The sequence below is a fragment of the Gastrolobium bilobum genome, unplaced genomic scaffold (assembly GCF_033153095.1).
Source record: "Gastrolobium bilobum isolate Gb01-03AN ecotype WA unplaced genomic scaffold, APGP_CSIRO_Gbil_v1 utg97174, whole genome shotgun sequence".
Lineage (NCBI taxonomy): Eukaryota > Viridiplantae > Streptophyta > Magnoliopsida > Fabales > Fabaceae > Gastrolobium > Gastrolobium bilobum.
The window spans coordinates 18296-40460 of NW_026899238.1; the positions used below are offsets into that span (position 1 = coordinate 18296).

Consider the following 22165-nt stretch of genomic DNA (forward strand, 5'->3'; position numbering starts at 1 on the left):
TGAAATATTGTCATTGCATACCCAAGTTTAAATGTAAAAAGGTTAAGAGATACCGATCATATTCTCAAAGTGAAATTGTTCAGCAAGATTAAGAATTACAGAACTTGAAGGTTCAATTCGGCTAAATCTTGGATTCCTCCAAGAAACACGTCCGTGCATGTGCCTTCTAAAAACTTGGAAAAACTAAAAACTGAAAAACTAAAAGTTCAAAAGCTTGCTTGTTGTCCATCAGATTCATGCTTCATCCAACGATCTACAATTTGTCACATCAGCCATTTCTCACTATTGTGCTTCCCTGTTATCACATACATGGCAAAGGAAAATATAAGGGAAATTACAATTCTACCATTAATAACTCAATCAAGACAAGGGAAAAGAAAGTATTATTGAAAGATGCTTCATCAATAACTTCATAAACCAGCAACAACAAGGTACCTATTACTCCACAATATTAAGTTGCATCAGCAATCAGCATGTAACATTACATGACAAAAAAGTGTAGAAATTTACATCTACCTGTAAACCCTTTAAAGCAATGAAACATAGGCAACACAGGTCCATCAACCTAGCCATACAAAAATAAGAAGGGAACCAACCATAAATTCAAACAAGCAGAAGCAATATATGAGAAAAAATAATAATTAAGTACTTAATAACAAGAATTCTATTTATACCTTTTATTTTTTTCTTCAAATCATACTTGTTTCGTAGCCAATCTCCGCCACAAACTAATGCTTGAATAGTCTTTTCGCCTAAACTAGCACGATAGGCATCCATTACTCTTCCACCAGCACTAAATGTGGACTCAGATGCTACTGTAGAAATTGAAACAGCTAATATATCTCTTGCCATCTTTGATAAAATTCTGTATTTCAAGCTGTTGGTCTTCCACCATTCCAAGGCATTAAAGGAAATGTGAAATTTTTCATCACAAATATAAACCCCTTCTTCAAGATAACTTTTTAACTCTGATTTTACTGGGGGAACAATTTCCTTTTCACACACAATGCTCATGATTTTAGAAAATCCAGATTTAGGACCTTGAGGTGGGAGAGTGGAAGACAAGGATGATTGGTTCACACTAGTTTCTAGCTCACTATTAGAGACTGGCTCTTGCAAACCTAAAGCACAATACTCATTATACAAATCTTCTAAAGCTTGCTTCACTTTTTCAACATTTTCTTTTGCCTCAACTTCTGATTTGTATATAAATGGGAAGCAAATATTTACCACATGCAGTTTGCACCTTGGGTCAAGAACACTAGCAATCGCCATCAGCAGGTTGCACTCCCCCCAATACTTGTCAAATTTTACTTTCATTGGCCTTGCCATTAATATCATAAAATCATCATTATCTTCAATTGCAGCATCAATTACTTCTTTAACCCTATAAACTTCAGGGAGATATAAATTGGCTGTGGGATAGTCACTACCTGATATGACATTAGTAACATGACTAAAAACCTCCAAAAGATTACAGACCTTATCAACTTTGCTCCATTCTTCTGCAGATGGCAGGTAATTATAATATGGTTCCCTTTCCTTGTATTCCGGAAATACATCTTTGAATATTAAAGCAGTAGATAGCATTTCACAAGTTGAGTTCCATCTAGTAGGACAATCAATAACTAACTTTCTTTCTTTTACCCCCATCTGCTTAACAATATCACAAAAAGTCTTCAACCTCAAGTCAGATTGATTGACAAATTTAACACTTTCACGAACATTCTCGATTATTTCTTTGATATGACCAAGGCCATGTTGCACTAATAAATTCAGAATATGAGCGCAACATCTAACATGAAATATGTTTCCATTAAGGACTAAATTGTTGCTTCTTGACAATGTGCTCTTGATATTTCTTATGCAAACATCATTATACGCAGCATTATCAACAGACACGGAAAACACCTTATTTTCAATCCCCCATGATTCCAGACATTTGAATATTGCATCAGCAACATCAACCCCACGTCTTGGAGGTGGCACTTTGACAAAACTTAACACTCTTTTTTGTAATTTCCATTCTGAATCAATAAAATGGCCAGTGATGACCATATACTTAGCAACTTGGTGATTAGATCTCCACATATAAGTGGTTATACTAATCCTATTCACATTCATTAATTCAGCCTTAAGACACTTCTTTTCTGCCTGATATATTGCCATGCAATCACTTTTTATTGTTTGACGTGAAACTTTCTCAAAATCAGGATTTGCAAACTTAAAAGCCCACATCCAAACAGTGTCCTCTACAATGCTAAAAGGATACTCATGTACCATCATAACAGTAGCAATAATTTCTCTCATCTTTAGATTAGAATACTTACCTCCTGGCGTAAGGAAAGGGTTCAAGGCAGAACTTGTAGGTTGAAATGATATTGTTGACTGCTTTAGTCGTGATTGGTCTATTTTCCTTCTCAAGCAACTTTCTGAATGCCTCCTCAAGTGGCTAGTGCTAGCTCCACACCCACTCGTAGCAAATTTAGCTTTGTAATAATTGCAAACTGCTTTTCATTGACCATTGGGGAGAGTAACTTCATGAAACTCATTCCAAACAGTTGATGTTTTTCGCCTTTTTTTTTTCTATGACTGAATTTTCACTATCACCAGCAGCTGCAGAATCTGATGCAGCTGCAGAATCTGCTGCAACTGCAGAATCAGTAGCAGCTATAGCACTATCGGTTACTTCTTCTTCTTGTTCATTCCTTACTTAAGGTTGATTGGGGTCACTTGGTACGCTAACAATAACATTACCACTTGCACTTGGAGTAGAGTCCATTTTCTATGCCTATAAAAAATGGTACAAAAAAAAGAGCAATCACAAACCTGGTGAGAGATGAGACATATATAATGAGACATATATATTTATTGGCAGCACCAAATAGAAACCCAAATTACAGCTATCCAAAAAAAAAACCCAAATTACAAAACTATATATATAGCCAGGAAAGCCTTTAGATGTGAAGGTTTAACTAAACAAATTTCAGTGAACAAAAACAAGATCTGCTAAAAAAAATCCTGAAGCAAATCTGGGGCCTCTTCTAACCAATTTGGAGGAGATTAGACTATGTAAACATTAATGATTCAGTGAAGGTTGCAGACTTGCATTGAATCAGTGATCATTTAGTTGTAAAAAACCAACAATAAAAATATGACATCAACTATGTACAAAACAGATAAACAACAATTGAATGGTCAACCAAGCTTGCTGTTACTCTCTAGTCAGTGCCATCCACATGCAGCAAAAACAACCATAATGAAAATTGAATTAAGATAGGAACATAAAGGCGAGAAAACTTTAGATGAGTTATGCCAAAAAAATGCAGATGCCATATTTAAATATTTGTTAACATGGATTTGTAATATACAGACCAAGTTAAAATCTTAAATCCTAATATCAACGTACTCTAAATTAATTTGTCTATAAAGTAAGTAAATAAGAGTATTTCTACTCTTAAGTTTTAGTTAGTAAAAATCACAATACATTTTCAATTTAATTTTAAAAAATGGATATATGCTGGTTTGTGATTCCTGATTACTGCATTTTCATGCTCTATGATGAATGTCAGAGTACAGAGTGTAGAGAGTCACGGAGAAAAGTGCAGAAACTCATTCCAAACAGAGGGAAATTGATTTTAGTAAAGTACACCAAACAATAACCGATGACAGACACCACTCTCTGTCTCTCCCCTACATGCAGCACTCCCCATTTAATTTTTATCTTTATACCATAAAATCCAAAAAAATAGAAGAGGGAAGAAAAGTTCTTACCCACAATCTGTAAAATCCGTTGAAGAAAATAGAGAGAAGGAGTACACTCAACCTTGTTGCTTCTTCGATTTCGCACGCACACAGAAAAATGATGGTTCTTCAAGTTCTGTGTACCATAAAGAAGATCACGAAAGTGGGCTTTTGGGAGAGAAAGAAAAAGATTAGGAGAAAGAGAGGGGAGAGAGAGAGCGTACCTAAACAAATTTTGTTGGAAATGGCCGGCGACAACTTACAAGCACGTCGAAGAGAAGGAGGAAACTGAGAAATGAGCGTGAGAATTGAGAACGAGAAGAAGACACTGAAGACGTAAGAAGAAGATGAGAAGCGGCGCTGCACGAAATGAAATTAGAGTTGGACTTGAAAGTGCTTAGCCAGTTAGCCACCTAGAATAAAAAAATTATTTTATTTTAATAAATTAAGTAGGCCAGCCTACAAGGCTTTAGGCCAGGCTTGACTTAATTGGCCTATGGCTTATTTAATAAAAAGGCTCTCTTAATAGCCTAAGCCTATTCTATTATGTATAAAGGCCAGTCCAGTCCAGGCTCATCGTAGGCTGGGCTGTAGGCCGGGCTAGGCCAGCCTGGCCCATTTACACCCCTAGTGGGGGCTCTCTTCTTCTCTATCTTTTATTTAGTTTTATTTTTGTGTTTTCTGGTACTGTAATAGATGCTACTTTGTTTGGATTGGAATATGTCTATAGAGTACCGAGGATATTTTCTGTGAATAACGCTCGTGTTGTAGATTAAGTTTTCTGCACTTTATTTTCTTTGTAATTTTCATTTCATTTTTGTTTTTGTAACTCAATCCTTATGGGTATGAGCTAAACCTTTGAAGGGTTGGGTGACTGAGACCCTGACCACAGTGACTATTGTTGATTGCTTTTCTGGTATTAATGTGTAATTTCTTTAGTTCAACTCTGATTTTGTATGTTTGAATGTTATTCCATTTTGGCCGTATGAAATATGTTTGCTTAAGAGAAGTCTATCGAGAAATAAATTTCTCTGGAAAATGAGTTGAGCTCATGGACTCAAATAAGGGATTATTTGAGGGAGTAATCCAGAGATGATTTTTACTCCTCCATGTGGCCAAAAGGACATGAGCTTCAAGCTCATAAGTCTCACCTGTTTAGGGATAAGTTGTGTGAGAACAAAAGGGAAAATGATTTTTATGGGATTACAAATTCACAGTAGTCTGCCAATTGAAAAAGAATTGTGAAAGAATCTTGTTAAGCAATTGGACACTAGGGGCTGTGGGGAAGGAATCAGAACTCAACCCATTTTTCTAACTAGATTTCTTAAAACCTTGTCAAATTTGTTTGCTTTTGATTCAGTAAAATTTCTTAGTAATTCTTGCAAAACATAATCAATTTGAAAAGTCCAAAAATAATTTTCTCATTTTATTTTATTTCTTCCATTGTTTGCATTATGAAATTATTTTTAAATCTAAATTAGAAAACCCCAAATGAACTTTTAATCTTTTGTGTGTTTTTTTTTATTTTTAGGAAATATTAATCTCATGTCACATGAGACAACAAGTCTCTCCTACACACTCAAAAAGATATGGGTCCCACTTCAATTTTCCCTCTCTTTTCTCATGGAATGAGATCAACATAAAATTGTGAATGCAACATAAGATAAATATCTTTTGTTGCATAAGAAAATATAATCCCTTTATTTTTTTGTTTATCAACATTAATCATAGTTTTCTTTTAAGTTAGAAATTCAGTTTTAAGTAATTGTAAATTTTAGTCAAGTCAAAAACGTTAAAGATCCTTGTGGGAACGATATTGGAGTCTCAAATATGCCCTATATTACTTGTAGCTGCGTAAACTTGCGCATCTCTTGCATACTCTTTAGCAAGGCCAACAACGCGCATGGGTACTATTCGATTCTGTTGAACCGTATAAGGATACCTCATTGGTATGTGCTCAGAGATACCCTATAGATAGGTACCTTGGTTGGTTTATAGCCAATATCCCACTCACTGCGCACAAGTAATAAGCTTATAGCCGAGATGTGAGTGTGTGCACAGTGTGGGCAGAAGTAGTAAATGAGTTCATACTGTGTACCTTGGGTCTTTAGCCTTTTATTTATAAGGATTACCTTCATAGGCTTGGACCTTTGAGATCTCCCAGTTGATATGAAATCTGCCTTGATTGATGAGGGATAAGAATCTTATCCCTTGATCTTCTCTAGATTATATGATTGTGATATTCCTATCCAATCTTACTAGTAATAGGATTGTTAGAATATGGATCCAGTCCATAACAGGTACCATGACTTGAGGTTAGTCAATCTAACATCCACGTTACTACCACATGTCAAAATTTGGAGGAACACACATCTAAGGTAAGCGCGCCTTAGACTCGTATCTAGTTGCAGTGTGTTCAATGATAGAGATGCACATGTACAGGGTGCGAGACTCTTAACAACGTGGTGTCCTAGTGTGCACGTGTTTGTGTGTCCTCACGTATGTCGCACTTCTGGTTGATGCGCACGTCTTAACACGCACTAGAGACCTGCATGTCTTTTTGCATTACATGAGTAAATAGTTTGGCAAATGACTTACACCGGTAACAAGTTATTATCTTGGAATTATTATGGTCAAAAACCCATTTATTAAAAGTTCAGCAATTATTTGTACAAAAAAAAGTTAATCAATTATAAAAAGAGTAAACATCATTTTTGGTCCTCAGTAAATTTCTCGATGCCCTCTTTAATCCCTAGCAAATAAAAAAGCTATTCGTGGTCCCTAAGAAATTTAAAATGAACCCATTTAGTTGAAATCGTGGTCTTCACAAATTCAAAAAAGATTCACATTAGTCCCTCAAAATGACTAAAATGTGTCCATTTTGAATTTCTTAAAAATCACGAATAACCTTTTTATTTGCTAGGGACTAAAGCGGGTATCGTAAAATTTGGTGAGGACCGAAGAAGGTATTTACTCTTATAAAAATTATTGAAACACTCTTATAAAAAAGAAAAAAAGAAAAGAAAAGCAGAATAAGTTTTACACACCAGCAAACATAAACCCCTGGTTAGGGTTTAAGCATTTCCACTAACTGCTGGTGAATGGTGATTCTCGTGGAACAAAAATGGCGACTAGATGCATCACTCTAAGAACCACTGCCAAAACCCTTTTGCGACGTCTTCAATCTCCCGCTCAAGATTCTTCTCGGGCTTTTCATTCCTTCGTTTTGCGAGAATCTCACGCTCGTAATTTTCATAACCCTTATTCTGGAAGCTTCAGGGGCATCGTCTCAGCGCCAAACCACAATCTCGATGAGCCTGCTGGTGCTGCTGCGCTCTCCCTTGATAATCGCGTTCCAGCTACCGTGATTACTGGTTTTCTTGGCTCTGGAAAGGTGCTCCTTTCCCCACCCTCCCATTTTTCTTCAATTTTTGTTTTTTAACTTTTGTTGTTGTTTTGGTACGGAAATATCATAGAAAAGGATATAAAATTGCAAGAAAAGTAAGTGTATATATATAGAGAGAGAGGGCGAAGGAGGAAGAGAAAATGAGAGCATTTCTCTGTTGAGTTTCTGATGTTTTTCTTGATTATGACTCTCTGCATCAGAAAGAGAGGAGTTTACAGAGGTGCCAGCACAACCTGAAGCATAAAAATCTAAAACAAACTTAACAGATTACAGCTCAGCAACTAACAGTAACTGAACTAACAGGCTGAGATACACCTAGCACTAACAGAACCCAACACAAACTGTTAAGAGCAGCAAAAGTCGCTGCAGTAACTTGTGTTATTTCAATAATGAAATATAACGGTTTTTAAGAGTAAAGTGTAAAATAAAAGGGTTAAAAATTTCCTATTTGCTCTTCCTTAGCTGTAGCATTTGTCAAGTTTAAGATGAGTTTATTTTATCACTATATTCTTGAGGTATTATTTGGAGATAATGTACAGATACGTGTTTTACTTTTTTTTTTTTTTTTTTTTTCATTTCAAGTATTATTATTTTTTATTACCAATGGAATAGTTTATAACTGAGTTTTTTGTAATGCAGACTACTCTCCTGAATCATATTCTCACATCGCAACATGGCAAGCGGATAGCTGTCATTGAAAATGAGGTATCGAGTTTGACCTGCCTATGTAATTTTGCAATAATTCTGTGGTATTCTTATTTTCTATGTAACAACAAGTTCCATGGAATTAGATTATGGCATTTTCAAGTTTATATGACAATATTTAATTTCGGTAATTCCACCAAATTTTGAATTAGGAGTAATCTGTTGCTAATACTGATATGTGACAATTATTTTGGTCTATATAACTTATGACAGCACAGCATTAGTAGCTTTTTCTAATGACAATGATACACTGCACAATCAACAATGCGATGTTTTAATTAAAAAGATTACCAAACATGTTGTTTATTTGGAGTAATTGTGAAGTAGGGGGAGAATTTGAGCCCATGGAGTATTTTAGAGGATCTGCCTTTATAATATGGTTTTACAGTTATTCGTGAAATTGTCTCATTGTTGTAAATGCAGTTTGGTGAGGTTGATATTGATGGATCATTGGTTGCTAGTCATTCTTCTGTGAGTGAAGACATTATCATGGTTAACAATGGCTGCCTGTGCTGCACTGTCCGAGGAGATTTAGTTAAAATGCTGTTGGAGTTGGCTAGGAAAAAATGTGACAATTTTGACCATATTGTTATTGAAACCACAGGTTTGTTAATTGCCCATGTTGTTCAAAGAACATATACAGTGGGGATTGAGGTGTTAGAGGGTGGATATTTACTCACAAGTTGAAACTTAACGATCAAATTGTTAAGTTATCATTATTCTAGTGGAAGTATGACATTCACTTTGTTTTGGACTTTTGGATCATATGTTGAAAAAAATTAAAATAAATGGGTAATTTAATGAAAGGGATTGTATGAAATAAAGAAGGCTAGGAGAAGCACAATGAGTTCTCAGTAGTGTCCTTATCTTAATGCATCAATTTTAGTTCTAGTCTGGTGCTTAAAAACCTCTTAGGGATCATTTAAAAAAAAAAAAAATCTATTTGGGACTCTTCTTCATGGTTCTCAAACTTTGTTCGAAAGCTTTTTAGTCTTTCACATGTATGGCTATTTAGTTGAGGGTGTGACAAAAATTTGTGTGTTCTCTTATTAACTGCATCTGTTAGGTGTATGAAATGTTGAATAGAACATATTATTCTAAAGTTCAAACTTTAAGCCCTTTTGCAGGTCTTGCAAAGCCAGCTCCTGTTATTGAAACTTTTTGCAGTGATGAACTAGTTTCTCAGTATGTAAAACTGGATGGAGTTGTGACTTTGGTTGATTGTAAGCATGCCATGCGACATTTAAATGAAGTGAAACCAAGATTCGTGGTGAATGAGGCAGTCGAACAAGTTGCATATGCTGACCGTATTATTTTGAACAAGGTACGCTTCCGGTTTTAAGATTCTTTGATAGTATTTTTGTGTTCTTCAACTTTTTGTTCCAGTATTGACCACTAAAGTGTGTTAATCTGTGTTTCTAGGTTCTGATCATTTTTAATTGTTTTTGCAGATAGATTTAGTTACTGAATCTGAGTTAAATATATTGACTAAGAAAATTCAGGTATGTTTTTGTTGCTTATGGATCCTCTAGACATTGTATTGTTTAATTGAGCTAGGAAGGTAATAGAGTTATATTGCAGAAAGAACATGACATGTTCAATCATCAAGCTGGGTTCATGAAATGGACATATGTACACCAGTTTCCATACAAATTTCGTTTAGAGTCCACCATGCCGTAGATGACTCCTTATTTTATGATTATATTATAAATTTCATTTGGTGAATGGATGGGGATTCTTTGTTAGATTGGATTACTTGAATATAAAATAATATGTTGTGTATTGATTTAATTCAGAGAGTTACAATATATAGAGACTCTAATGGGCTTATAGGAAAGGCCCAGACCTAATACAATCAGAATAATTACAGACTAATCATATCTAATCAGACTAATCATATCTAATCATATCTAACACTCCCCCTCAAGCTGGTGCGTATATATTGTGAGCACCAAGCTTGTTACAAATGTATTGAATCCGAGGACCTCTAAGAGCTTTAGTGAAGACATCCGCGAGTTGATCAGAGGAGTTGACAAAAGCAGTCTTGATTTCTCCTGATTGAATCTTTTCTCGAATGAAGTGACAATCAATTTCTATATGTTTAGTCCTCTCATGAAAGACAAGATTAGAGGATATATGTAGCGCAGCTTGATTATCACAGATGAGTGTCATGGGTTGTTTCTGTTCACAAAGATGAAGTTCCTGAATCAACTGCTTTAACTAGATTAACTCACAGGTAGTATTTGTCATTGCACGATACTCAGCTTCTGCACTAGACCGAGCAACTACAGGTTGTTTCTTGCTCTTCCACGAAATTAAGTTTCCTCCAAAGAAGACACAATAGCCAGAAGTAGAGCGCCTGTCCGAGGGTGATCCTGCCCAATCAGCATTTGAATAACCACAAATTTCTGTATTTCCCTGATCTGAATACAACAACCCTTTTCCTGGTGCTCCTTTGATGTATCGGAGGATCCTCACAGCAGCATCCCAATGTGAATCACAAGGGGAATCAAGGAACTGACTAGCCGTACTAACAGCGAAAGAAATATTTAGCCTAGTCACAGTAAGATAATTGAGCTTCCCAATTAGCCTCCGATAACGTCCAGGATCAGATAACGGCTCCCCCTGTCCGGGCAATAACTTGACATTAGGATCCATGGGTGTATCAACTGGTTTACTCCCCAACATACGAGTTTCTTCGAGGATATCCAAGGCATACTTCTTTTGACAAATAGAAATGCCCTGTCTAGATTGCGCTACCTCAATTTCCAAGAAGTAACGCAGCTTCCCAAGGTCCTTTGTTTGAAATGCACTGAATAAATGCTGTTTTAACTGACGAATTCCGTCTTGATCACTTTCAGCGAGAATGATGTCATCAACATAGACTAACAAATAGAAGCACTTGTCAGGAGATGTAATCCTATAAAATACAGAATGATCAACTTTACTGCGGATTAAGCCAAACGCCTGAACGGCAGAACTGAAGCGACTGAACCATGCTCGAGGAGACTGCTTGAGACCATATAAGGATTTTTGAAGACGACACACTTTTCCAGACTCCCCCTGAGCAACAAAACCAGGTGGTTGCTCCATGTAAACTTCTTCATGCAAATCACCATGAAGAAAGGCATTTTTGATGTCAAGTTGAAGGAGTGGCCAGTGACGAACAGCAGCAAGGGTAAGAAATAGGCGGACAGATGCCATCTTGACAACAGGAGAAAAAGTATCCCCATAGTCAAGACCAAATATCTGAGTGTAACCTTTGGCCACCAAACGAGCTTTGAGGCGATCAACAGTGCCATCAGGATCAATTTTGACAGTGAACACCCATCGACAGCCGACCACTGACTTTCCGGGAGGAGCATGAACAAGATCCCAGGTGCCATTGGAGTGAAGTGCTTGCATTTCATCGATCATCGCCTGACGCCAACCCAGATGACATAGTGCTTCACCTGTGGTTTTAGGAATAGAAACAGACGAAAGACTAGATACAAAAGTAAAATGTGGTGAAGAAAGTCTATCATAACTCAAGAAACTATAAAGTGGATGAGGGTTGCGAGTGGATCGAATACCTTTGCGAAGGGCAATGGGAGTAATATCTGATGGAGGATCCAGAGGGGAAGAGTCGACTGGAGCAGGCGGTGAGTCAGTAAGAGTCAAATCTACTAGAGGCGCAGGCTGACGATGCTGATAGGTGAGAAAAGGATGTTCCTCAGGGATGGAGGCAAGGGGTAGCTCCTCCGGGATAGAGTCATCTGCAACTGGTAAAGACAAATCAAGACGAGGAACAGGAAGAACATGATCAACTTGTGTTATCTGAGACGGGATAGAATGAAAAGGTTGTTGATCAAGGAAAGTGACATCAGCCGAAACAATATAACGCTTGAGATCAGGAGAATAACAACGATACCCTTTTTGAAAACAAGTGTATCCAACGAAAACACACTTGAAAGCTTTGGATGCTAATTTATCTTTACCTGGAGTAAGATCATGAACAAAGCACGTACATCCAAATACATGTGGAGGTAGAGGATAGGAAGGTGCTTATGGAAATAAAACACTATGTGGCACTTCATTATTAAGTACGGAAGAGGGCATGCGATTGATGAGAAATCAAGAGGTGATTATAGCATCTGCCCAAAATCGGAGTGGAACATTCATGTGAATTAGTAGGGTACATGCAGTTTCAATCAGATGTCTATTTTTACGTTCAGCCACTCCATTTTGTTGTGGAGTGTGTGGGCAAGTGATCTGGTGTATCGTTCCACGTTTCTCCAAAAAATTAGAAAATTCAAAAGACACATATTCTCTTGCATTATCACTGCGCAGGATTTGAATAGAAGCACCAAATAGAGTAGTTATTTCAGCACAAATTTTTTGATAAATTGAAAATAATTCAGAAAGATTTTTCATTAAATAAACCCAAGTACAACGAGAGAAATCATCAATAAAGGTGACAAAATACTGAAAACCCAAAACAAATATTATTCGACTCGGACCCCAAATGTCAGAATGAACAATAGAAAAGGGAGCATCAGCTCTTTTATTGACTCTATTAGCAAAGGAGGAGTGAGTGTGCTTTCCTTGCTGACAAGACTGACAATTTAAAGACTTAAGACTAGATAAAAAAGGAACCATATGCTGAAGCTTGGAGAGGCTTGGATGACCCAGACGACTGTGAAGTAGCTCAGGAGACTCTGTGACTGAACATGCTACTGGAGAAGGTGGTGCAATCAGATAGTAAAGACCTCGTGACTCAATGCCCGCTCCTATCGTCTTTCCCGTACCCGGATCCTGCATAGAGAAGGATTGTTTAGAGAAGGTAACAGTGCATGAAAGAGACTGAATCAACTGGCTAACAGAGATTAAATTAAAAGGAATGCCGGGTATATAATAAACAAAGGTCAAAGCTAAAAAGGGAGTTGGGTTGGCTTCCCCAATTCCACGAGCAGGAGCCTTAGTGCCACCAGCAAGAGTAACAGAGGGTAAATTATTAGAATAAGAAAGTGAAGTGAAAAGATCCTTATTACCACAAAGGTGATGAGTAGCACCTGAGTCTATTATCCAGGGTCCAAGAGATGATTGAGAAAGGCAAGCAACATTGATTACCAGTGTCTTGAGTGGGATGCTGAGAGGAAACCTTCTTGAGAAGTGCCTCATATTCGGCACTGGAAAGAGTTACTGATCCAGCGGAAGGTGGTGTAACATCAGTCTAAGCAAAGTTGGCAGCCGGTGGTTTCAAGTGAGGGTACTTCCTGTAGCAGCGTTCTTTAAAGTGTCCAAGATTCTGGCAATAATTGCAACGAGGCCTCTGTCCGCGGCCACCCTGTCCACGGCCATGTCCGCGACCGCGTCCACTGTTCCAAGAATCATTGGAGCGAGAAAAGAATGCAGTGGAATCGGTAGCTGGCACACGTGTGGGAGCTGTTGATTTATCCTTAAGATTCAGAAGGCGCTGGAAAGTGTGTGACAGGCTAGGAGTCTCAGCACTGGTTAGAATATTCTCACGAACACTTTCTAACTCCTCGGAAAGACCAGAGAGGGTTACGACCATAAAGAAGCGCTCCACCTGCTTCTTGTACGCAGTGGCATCTGTAGCATGAGGTAACATAGCTAAGAATTCTTGCATCAAAGAACGAATCTTACCAATATAAGTTTCCATTCGAGACTCCGGAGATTTGCGCAATTCCATTATCTGAGACACAATGGAATAAAGCTGCTGAATGTCATTGGTGTACAGGTTTTTAGCTTCCTCCCATACGTCATTGCAGGTCTCAAAGGAGATGAAAATGTCTATAAGTGTCGGATCAATGGACTGCCAAATGATACTTAGGAGTTGAGCATCAATCTTTTCCCAGTCAGATGCCTGATCCGTGGGAGACTTAGTTGTGAGATGTTGACCGTATCCCTGACCAGTAAACCAGATCTTAACTGAGGTAGACCAGGTCTTGTAAGTAGTAGCTCCGGTCAGTTTGATCGTTGTAATGGAGGGGGTAGTACTGGTAATGTTTTTGGATGTACTACCTAAGCCTTCCATCTCAAAAATATAAAAAGAATGACCAGATAAAAGCAAAGAACTGCAAACTCACAAGAAATCACGCAAAAAATAAATAATCAGAATGACCAAACGTACGGAACAGTGCTGGAAAGTGTCCAAACGTACGGAATAGTGCCGGAAAGAGACCAACGGCTATGGAACAAAATGCTTTTGTCCGATATCTTCTCAACGGAAGAGACCCACGACAAAAGGACCACAGATCTGGAAAGGTGAGAGAAGTGCGAGTCTGTCTGTGCTGGTTTCACCGGAAAAGTCCACCAGAACAGTGCTCATGCGCCGGTGAGACGCGACGCGTGAGGACCGCGCACAGAGAAGCTCAGCCGCGCGTGAGGACGCGCGACTTGGCCGCGCGTGAGGGTTCTGATTGCGTTCTGACCGAGCTGAAAACTTGCCGGAAAAGTGCTCCGACGGCCTGAACAGTGGCTGACGGTGGCGGACGGTGGTTCTGGTGACCGTCAGAGGTGCTGACGCGTTCGGAAATTGCTTGGAAGGGACTTACAGTCCTTGATGTCTTGCTAGAAGGACGCACGACAAAGAAAAGATGACTCCTAAGCAGTGGGCTTAGGTTTTAAGGCGAAAATAAGGTTTCTGAGCGGAAGCGAGGGTCCCCAGAACGAAAGAGCTCTGGTACCAACTTGAATATAAAATAATATGTTATGTATTGATTTAATTCAGAGAGTTACAATATATAGAGACTCTAATGGGCTTATAGGAAAGACCCAGACCTAATACAATCAAAATAATTATAGACTAATCATATCTAATCAGACTAATCATATCTAATCATTTCTAACAGGATTAATTATTGAATGTTTTGTACCTAAACCTTGTTCTTCTTGGCGACTAATACTTCTTCTCTCCTGCTGACTTTTCCAATATTGATAGAACGAATCTTTAGTTTTGTATTGAATTTTAATTCTTAATCTAGGGAAAAATGCATTAAACATGTATGAACTATTATGGTAGATGTTTGGCATTTTTATGCTGTTATGATATGATGAGTGTGTGTATTTTAGAGAGAGAGAGAAACTCCATTCATTTTCTATGAAATGTATCAGACTATTGTCCTTTTATTTCTGTTTATATTGTTTTTATCAGCTTCTATAGCATTGTGTATGGATGTCCTTGGCTCCCCAAGAAAAAATGCTTATGGAAGAAGTTCTTCATTTTTGTGGATTGTTGCCAGAATATCAATGGAATGGCACAAATTAAGCAAGCTAAATTTGGATCTGTCGACATAGACTTTGTTCTGGGTGTGGGAGGATATGATCTTGAGAGGTAATAGGTATTCATGTACTTTGTATCTTTTGAAATATTCCTATTATAGTACTCGATACATCCCTTCCTGCTATCTTCCCTTTTCCTTCCTAAATAATGGCTATAAGTATGACAAATCATAATGCATATTTGTACATCTATCTGTATTTGCTGCTAATTTATCTGTGTTTTCAATCAAAATGCCTTGATATTGCAGAATTGAATCTGAGGTACATGGAGAATGTCCTACTGCAAGCCATCACGATGACTCTGGACATGGTACTCTTTCTAAACCCTGTTCCCACATTTTATATCTTTTCAACTGGTTGCTAGAGTTGGCTGCAATATAAGGACAATGATATTCTAATGGAAGACAGAGGGTGGTGTTGTTGGATTACGTGGATTTGATTGAATTTCATTTATCATGACACAAATACTGCCATTGCATTATACTAGATCCTTCTGTTCTTAAAATACTAAAGCAGAAATAGTAAAGAATGAAGTGGATGTCTTCCATTTAGAAGCCTTGTCTTGTAAACTTAGTGTATTACTATTTAAAGTCATGTCTATTTTTTTTTTAATTTCTACCATAATGTTGTTATATTATGTGATAAATGAATCTAAGTGTTTAATCTTTGACTTACGTAGAAGCTATGAAGCACCGACTCCGACATGGCGTTTTCGATACGTTCTCGATATGTTCTCGATACGACCGTTAATTCGTCGATACGATACAATACGTTTCCGATACGTTTCCAATACGCGTATCGGATACGTTGGAAAAAAAAATTCGGAGTATCGGTGCTTCATAGCGTAGAAGTAGTGCACTTTAACTCAAACTATGATAGGATAGTATAAGCATTTGTATTCTATTCAGACTAGATTAGGTTGAAGCTTGTAAGGCATGGTTAATTGGCCTTTGTGGTAATTACAAAACATTTCTATCTCAGCTTCTATGTGTAGTTAAGTGTTTTGTTCTCTCTTCTCCTTTCTCTCAAGTTCAATCTCTCTCTAGCTGTAACACCCATCGATCTAATAGGAAATGTTACTTACATTATCTTAATTTCTATGCTAAGTTGGTTATTTTATTTTTATACTAAATAATTATGCAATAGCTATGGGAGATGCAAGGAACAATAATCATACAGATACGTCACAGACTCAGTTTATTTATTTATTTTGACTAGTCCCAAATAACATAAGCATTGTTCTTATTAGTGCTAACACATGCAAAATTACATATTATCAAACTGAAATTGGGTCTTGTACAAAACAAAGTTTCTGTATAATACCCATCCAATGCATGCCTATTCAGTTAAGTAAATAACTACAATACAAATAAACCTTTCTGTGCTAACCAATTCAGCCTAAAATTTTGGAATAAGAAAAAAGGCTTTTTTTGGCTTGATTAATAAAATATATTTCCAAAGTATTTATGCTCATTTTGTTTCCTTATGATTTCTCTGCATTACTTCATTCTGAATGTATCTACAGAACACAAAGGGCATCGTCATCATGATCATGTGCATGATTCTACTGTTTCAAGTGTCAGTATTGTTGCAGAGGGAACTCTTGATCTCGATGAGGTAATTGAAATTCTTTTTTTTTTCTTTCCTTTTGGAACCCTTAACATAATAATTTGTCTTAAATCACTGGATTGCTTTCTGTAGACTCCACACTTAATGCTTCAACGTTTACATCTTTGGTGCTTCTTTTGATGATTTTAGTCCATTGCTTGTGCCACATCTTCCTGTGTTATTTCATCCACCAATTGGCCCTATTTTTTTATTTTATTTTTATTTTGGGACATTAATGTTTGGACCTCAATGAGTCAAGGTGATTAAAAAAAATTACTCCCCATTAAAACCCGACTAGCGATAGTAGAGGGAGGGCAATTCTTGTCCGCATCCTTACTCTTGTATAATTGCAAAGAGGCTGTTCTCCGAATTCGAACCCATGACCTTTCAGTCACAAAGGAACAACTTTATCACTGCTCCAAGCTCGAATGAGTCAAAATGATTAAGTTAACAGGAATTCCATCAACATCAACATCACCTTTATCCCAAATTAATTGGGGTCGGTGGTAGATGAACCCATATGAAAGATACAAAACGGTTTAAAAAAAATAAAAAAATAGTAATAATATATATATATATATATATATATATATATATATAAATAAATAAATAAATAAATAAAGGTAAAAAAGAAAGGGGAAAAGAAGAAGTGGGGGAAATGAAGGGGAAAAAGACTAAAAAGGGACCATCTGGAACATAGGAATAACAACGGGTCTAACCCTCCACCATAGTTATAGCTTTTCTCCATTCCGTTCTAAGACATACCGTCCGCCAATCTATATCTCACTCCATTAAATCTTGTTTTACGACCTTCCCCCAAGTCAGTTTCGGTCTACCTCTGCCTCTTTTTGTGTTGAACTCTTGGTAACAAACTTCTGTTCTTACAGGAGCATCCAGGGGCCTTCTCATCACGTGTCCAAACCACCTCAATCTATGTTCTCTCATATTCTCGGCTACCGGTACAACTCCTACCTTTCATCGAATATCGTCATTTCTTATCTTATCCATCCTTGTATAACCACACATCCATTTTAACATCCTCATCTCTGCTACTCCCATCTTATGCTCATGTTGCCTATGTGCTGGCCAGCATTCCGCTCCATATAGCATTGGTCTTACTGTTGTTTTATAGAATTTTCCTTTAACTTAAGGGGGATTTTGCGGTCACACAAAAACCCAGATGCACTGCGCTATTTCATCCACCCTGCTCTGATTCTATGATTTACATCCTCATCAATCTCTCCACCTTTTTGCAAAATGGAGCCCAGGTATTTAAAAGCATCTTTTTTGGGTACCTCTTGACCACTTAGATGCACGGGATCTTGGTCCCCATCTCGTACCAGAGAAAAATCACACTTCAGATACTCAGTCTTGCTTCGACTTAATGTGAACCCTTTGGATTCCAATGTGCTTCTCCACAATTCAAGTTTTCTATTAACACCATCCTTGCTCTCATCAATAAGCACAATATCCTCTGCAAAAAGCATACACCATGACACTTCCTCTTGAATATCTTTTGTTAGTTCATCCATAACTAAGGCAAAGAGATAAGGACTTAGAGCCGACCTTTGGTGTACACCTACCGTGATAGGGAAATAGCTTGATGTTCCGTTACAAGCTTTTACACATGTAGTAGCCCCATCATACATATCCTTGATTGCCGTTACATACTTTGATGGGACCTTTTTCTCTCTAGAACCCACCATAAAACTTTCCTTGGAACCCTATCGTATGCTTTCTCAAGGTCTATGAACACCATATGTAAGTCCTTCTTCTTTTCACGGTATCTTTCCATTAGTTGTCGCATCAAGAAAATGGCTTCCATGGTACATCTTCCTGGCATAAATCCAAATTGATTTACAGAAACTTTGGTATCTCTCCTCAAGCGATGTTCAATAACCCTCTCCCACAACTTCATAGTATGGCTCATTAGCTTAATGCCTCTATAGTTTGAACAATTCTGTATATCTCCCTTGTTTTTGTAGATAGGCACAATCATACTTTTCCTCCATGCATCAGGCATCTTATTTGTCTGGAGAATCTTATTGAAAAGATTGGTTAACCATTTTATTGCCACATCCCCCAGTCCTCTCCACACTTCAATAGGGACACCATCAGGCCCCAAGGCTTTATTAGTCTTCATCCTCTTTAAAGCCTCCTTAACTTCATGTGTATTAATTTTGCGCACAAATCTTCTATTCATATCATCATACGCGTCCTCCAAGTCCACCTCGCTTGTATCTCCATCCCCATTAAACAGCTTGTTGAAGTAGTTTAACCATCTTTCATTCACATCTTCATCCCTCACCAAAAGTTTTTGATTTTCATCCTTGATGCATCTAACTTGGGTGAGGTCTTTACTTTTCTTATCCCTTATTTTTGCAAGTTTATAAATACCTCTTTCACCATCCTTGCTCCCAAGATTTTTATACAACTCGTCGAAAACCTTGCTTCTAGCTTCTCGCAGTGCTTTCGTTGCATTTTTTCTCGCCAATCTAAACTTTTGCAAGTTCTCTTCACTGGGATTTTTATGCAAAGATCTAAAGCACTCCTTCTTATGTTTAATTGCCTCTTGCACCTCTCCATTCCACCACCATGTTTCCTTTGTATGAAATCCATTTCCTTTGCTTTTTCCCAACACCCTCCTTCCCATATTTTGAATACACTGAGCCATCTCATTCCATATTGCATTTACTCCTCCATCAAACTCCCAAGGTCCTTCTTGCAACATTCTTTCATTGAACTCTCTCTTTTTTCCCTCCTTAAGCTTCCACCACCTTATCCTTGGGTTCTGAGCCCTTTTTCCTCATTGTAATACTTTGTTGAACCGAACATCCAAGACTACCAGCTCATGTTGTGTAGCGACACACTCTCCAGGGTAGACCTTACAGTCGACACAAGAAGTTCTATCTTCTCTTTTAGCTAGAAAGAAATCAATCTGACTACGATTTTGGCCACTATGATAAGTGATTAGATGTGACTCCCTTTTTCGAAAAAAGGTGTTCACTAGCATCAAATCGTAGGCCAATGCAACATTCAAGATATCTTCTCCAGTCTCGTTTCTCGTCCCATAGCCAAAACCTCCATGAATTCTATCAAAACCTCCATTGCTTTTACCAACATGACCATTTAGATCTCCTCCTAAGAAAATCTTCTCCTCTCGAGGTATTCCCCGCAAAACCTCCTCCAAGTCTTCCCAAAATTGGCTTTTATCAATAGGTTGCAATCCAACTTGGGGTGCATACACACTGAGGATATTCAGGATTAAATCACCCACAACAAGCTTAACCAGAATAATCCTGTCGCCTTTCCTTTTGACGTCCACAACTTTATCTCTGAAACTTCTATCGATCATAATTCCAACACCATTTCGACTCTTGTTAGTACCTGTGTACCATAACATGAAACCAGTTCCATCCACTTCCTTGGCCTTTTCTCCAGCCCACTTAGTTTCTTGCAAACAAACAATATTCACTTTCCTTCTAGCAAAAACATCTGTCACTCCCTCAATTTACCCGTTAAGGTTCCTATGTTCCAGCTTCCCAATCTCATCCTTAACCCCTGAGCTGTGCTTGCACGCCACGCTCGCCCATCTGCGTGTTGGGACCCTGGCATACTTCTCACCAAATCCGGGTGAAGACCTGGCGTCTTGCCTTGGGGCAAGGACCCTAGCCCACTTTTCACTACACCTCGGGCCCGATGCAGCGCTTTGCCTTGTGGCAAGGACCCTAGCCCATTTTTCGCTACACCCGGGGCTCGATGCAACGCGTCGCTATGAAGGGTACGCCCCAACGAAATATCATATAGGTTCATCACATAAAAATGTAGCTGTTTTTTATGGCCGGTTCGCAACACCTGACGCCAACCCTCCTCCTTTATCCTGGCTTGGGACAGGCCATGCATGCAAGCACACATGGGCGGAGTTTAAACAGGAATTCCATATTAATAAATTTTTTGATTTCTAAATGGTTTGTCATGTTTGTAACGATTATTCAATATAAAATTGTTGGGTTCTGAATTTGCTTTTTGAATAATGGTTCAAAATCTTTCTTATACATTCTTGCTTGGGCGGTGCTACATCTGGGGTCATAAAGTAGCTGTGTTTTTAATTTTTGTGCTGTGTTAAATGCATCTGGTATGTGAATTTTCCTTTGAAGTCTGTTCATAATGTTATTTGTATTTCCTTTTTATCTTGGGTGATATAGATTGTTTTTTACCATATAAAATGTTCTTCCAACCTGGTAAAGCTGTCATTGGACTGGGTTATAATAATGTTATGATAATCATTCTGCAATGTGTTAATCAGGATAGCACTAATCATGTTCCCTCACTTTGGCATTAAACGATGGTCTAGGTTGATGATTGGCTTGAGAGAGTGATTGAAGAAAAAGGAGAGGACCTATACAGAATGAAGGGTGTCTTGTCAGTGGATGGTTCGGATCAACGATATGTATTTCAGGTTCTCTTTTACACGTTCTCATGCTTCTATTACCTATCTGAAACTTTTTAGTTGAACTCAAATTTGCCTTGATGCTCTTACCCCATCTTCCCAATTACTTTTAGGGAGTGCATTCCATATTCGATGGCTGCCCAGGAAAAACATGGGAACCTCACGAGAAGAGGATAAACAAGCTCGTGTTCATTGGAAGGAATTTGGATGAAACTGCCCTTAGAAAAGGCTTCAAAGGTTGTATAGTCTATTACTAAAAAGCTGTCACCGGTCAACTTTAGTGACAGTCAACTTTAGAAGCAGCCCTTACGCGCGATTTCGAAATTTCTACCCACTTGTTATGTAATATTAATATTATCACATGCATTGGTCGTCCACATCAAATTAAAATGAAGTCAGTATATTAGCTTAGATGAAGAGAGTTGTTATAGTATCATGAACGATAAATGTTTGATGATAATAGTAATAAAAAAAATGTTAGTGACAAGCGAAATTTGTTAATGCAGTGAATCTAACTTTGGTGTATGGGATTATTCAACAATGTTTTTTTTTTTTCTTGACTCTCATCTTTCTTCCCTCCTTTCCCCCCATTTGACCCTTTACCCGTCTCCTTTTCAATGGGCTTTCACATGTGATTCATTGACAGAAATTGAGTGTACTAGGTTTGGAAGTTAGGTAAAATTGCAATCTTATCCTTGTATGGTCGCGTGTATGCAAATAAAAAACGTAGTTTTTGTTTTGCGGAAATACATATGCATATCATTTAATTCGAAACTCAATAAAATTCGTGAAGGAAGCATGTACTTTTCAAATATGAACATGTGGTCAAACAAAGGTCGTATATTTGTATGTTATTAGGGATTCAAACCTTGATCATGGTGTAGACGTGTGTACCCTCCAATGGTAATTCACACTAATGCTTGATGGCTTGGGAGAACACCTCGTAGGATGTTCTCTTTGGCTTGGTC

General features: G+C 37.8%; 2 protein-coding genes across 2 annotated transcripts; one reads left to right on the forward strand and one right to left on the reverse strand.

The window, feature by feature from the left end:
- Positions 1-410: 410 nt before the first annotated feature.
- On the reverse strand, positions 411-2310 carry LOC133288717 (zinc finger BED domain-containing protein RICESLEEPER 2-like). The gene is made up of 2 exons (XM_061486537.1): positions 701-2310; positions 411-435 (listed from the first exon to the last, which is right to left on the reverse strand). Exons 1-2 carry the CDS (start codon positions 2308-2310, stop codon positions 411-413), a joined length of 1635 nt encoding a protein of 544 aa, XP_061342521.1.
- Positions 2311-6826: 4516 nt separating this feature from the next.
- Positions 6827-21681, forward strand: LOC133288716 (uncharacterized). The gene is made up of 10 exons (XM_061486536.1): positions 6827-7138; positions 7790-7855; positions 8279-8459; positions 8983-9179; positions 9307-9357; positions 15100-15191; positions 15388-15449; positions 16665-16756; positions 21102-21206; positions 21311-21681. Exons 1-10 carry the CDS (start codon positions 6869-6871, stop codon positions 21452-21454), a joined length of 1260 nt encoding a protein of 419 aa, XP_061342520.1. The 5' UTR covers positions 6827-6868; the 3' UTR covers positions 21455-21681.
- The last annotated feature ends 484 nt before the right edge of the window (positions 21682-22165 follow it).